Source organism: Marmota marmota, unplaced genomic scaffold (assembly GCF_001458135.2).
Source record: "Marmota marmota marmota unplaced genomic scaffold, marMar, whole genome shotgun sequence".
NCBI lineage: Eukaryota > Metazoa > Chordata > Mammalia > Rodentia > Sciuridae > Marmota > Marmota marmota.
Genome location: NW_025999842.1, coordinates 29,931,514 through 29,933,588, shown reverse-complemented (window position 1 = coordinate 29,933,588; position 2,075 = coordinate 29,931,514). Strand labels below are relative to the sequence as shown.

Below are 2,075 nucleotides of genomic sequence, written 5' to 3'. Positions count from 1 at the left end.
GGAGCCCAAGAAGTTAATTCTTATTGGGGCTAAGGTTTCCCACCCGCAGGATTTGAACATTGGTGCTGGTGGGAACGTTTTGCGCCAGTGAAAGAAAAAAAGAGGAGAATGAGGGTCGTTAGGTGCCATGTTGAGGTTTTTCTCTGGGGTGCTGCTGCCGTTATATGTTTTCCCAACATTCCTCCCTTTTTGTTTTCTTAGGAATTGGGGCGTTGTTGGTCACATCTGGCTGCTTCCGGCTGTGCGGGGGCGGCGTAGGGCCTAGAAGGGGAAGTGGAGGAATGTTTGGGGGGGAGGTCTGGGGATATCATGGCAACCACAAGTAAAACCCAGTGGCTATTGACAGCTACCTCCGAAGGGGTGAAGTCTATGAAAGTTCCCTGAAACCACAAGTCGTCAATGGCATCGAACCAGTCCTGGATGGAGGAGATAGTTGGTATCAGCCACTGATCCTGTAGCAGAGACTCTAGGAAATACTGGAAGCATTGCCTTGACATGGCGTCACCAGCACCTGAAGAAGATCAGAGCGAAAAAAAAAAACAGGATGAAGATAAAAATTAAAGCAAATGTCAGTTTTTGGCAGAAGTTCCATGTCAGGGGACTGCCAAGGGCCATGAGGAGGCTTAAAAGGACATAAAGGCTCAAGAATCCAGGATGGCAGATTAAGAGGTTCTCTGGGCTCGTTGTCTCCCACTGTCCGATGTCCATTGCATTCCATCGCGCCTGGTAGTGAGCTTCAGCAATAGTGAGCTGTTCTCTTGAAGATGTTGGGGGTTCATCAGTCATCAGAGGCTGGTAGTACCTAAGCAGAAGCTGGTTGAAAGTTTGGTTAGAGATCTTCCGTAATTGGCCCTGTAGGAAGCAAAGCAGACAGGGCAGGAACAGACACATCAGGAAAAGGAGACATATGGGCCCTAAAAGAGGCAACAGCCACAATTGGAAGTGGGCTAAAAAGAAGGTGGCAAATGGGTTTTGGTTTGGTGGATTTTTTCAAAGAGGTAGCCAAGTCAGTGAGCTTGACTACATTAGTTTCCACAAGGCCTGATTCATTGATGTAGTAACAGCATTCTTCCCTCAAGAAAAGACAGGTTCCACCTTTTTTGGCTGTGAGTAAATCTATAGCTCGTCGATTTTGAAGAGTAACTTGAGCCAAGGATGTAACCTGCCTTTGTAAAGATGCTAGAGATTCTGCCGTAGAAGTGAGCACTTGTTCAAGTTTAGAACTTAAGTCCTGTACAGCCCATAAGGAGTGTCCTAGAGCTCCACCACAAATTCCTGCTCCCGCCGCAGATGCAGCCAGTGAGAGACCCACCAGTATTGGAAGGAAAGCAGCCCACTTATTCCGCACTGGGGGAGACAAGAGGGCCTGCACTTCAGCTAGGGTATAGAGAGTCAATTGCGGGAAAAGCGTCACCAGTATACATGGGGTAGAGGTGTTGGTGAATAAGATAGTGATGAGAGAACCATTACACCAGAAGAATGAGCCAGGTGGTGCATAGAGGGTAATGTTAGAGTGGCAAAACTTTGTCTGGGAGACACCCAAGCCCAGGAGACAGCGCCGGGGAATCACAGTATGGTTAGACTCCTCGGGCTCCCATAATGGAATGTCAGGTGAAAGGGTTCGGAGAGAAAGGCAAGCAGATGGAGTGGAGAAATTTGAGAGGTCAGAAGCCAAGAAGTTCAAGGGAACCGCTGCAAGCAAAGGTCGAGTCAGAGAGGCGCATAAGTAGCAATCAGGTGGTGTAATGGTGGGGAGGGTTAGATTTAAGAAGGTTACAGTTTCAGTAAGTAGTCGTAGCCATGAATACTGTGGTGAACTCCCGACATTAGGCTCATATGCATCCTGTATGGAGTCTAACAACTGCTGTTCGGAATGCTTTATGTCAGTAGAGATTATAGCTACTGAGGGCTGGGAGGGTTGAAGCTCTCGGGAGATGGAGATGGAGCCACAGGGGGTGGGAGAGGATATGTCACAGTAGAAGGAAGCATTTACCCTAGAGGTCCAGCGTGGATGGTTAGGGTCAGTGATAGCCAATTGATAGCCCCCCGAGATCAATCTGAAATTTCCAACACAG

General features: G+C 48.3%; 1 protein-coding gene across 1 annotated transcript in view; it reads right to left on the bottom strand.

Annotated features, from left to right (window-relative positions):
• Window positions 1-569: 569 nt before the first annotated feature.
• Window positions 570-2,075, bottom strand: part of LOC125612125 (ERV-BabFcenv provirus ancestral Env polyprotein-like) — a 4,651-nt gene continuing 3,145 nt past the window's right edge. The window contains exon 2 of the mRNA XM_048788934.1: window positions 570-2,075. Coding sequence (XP_048644891.1) covers window positions 830-2,075 — 1,246 coding nt within the window. The 3' untranslated portion in view covers window positions 570-829.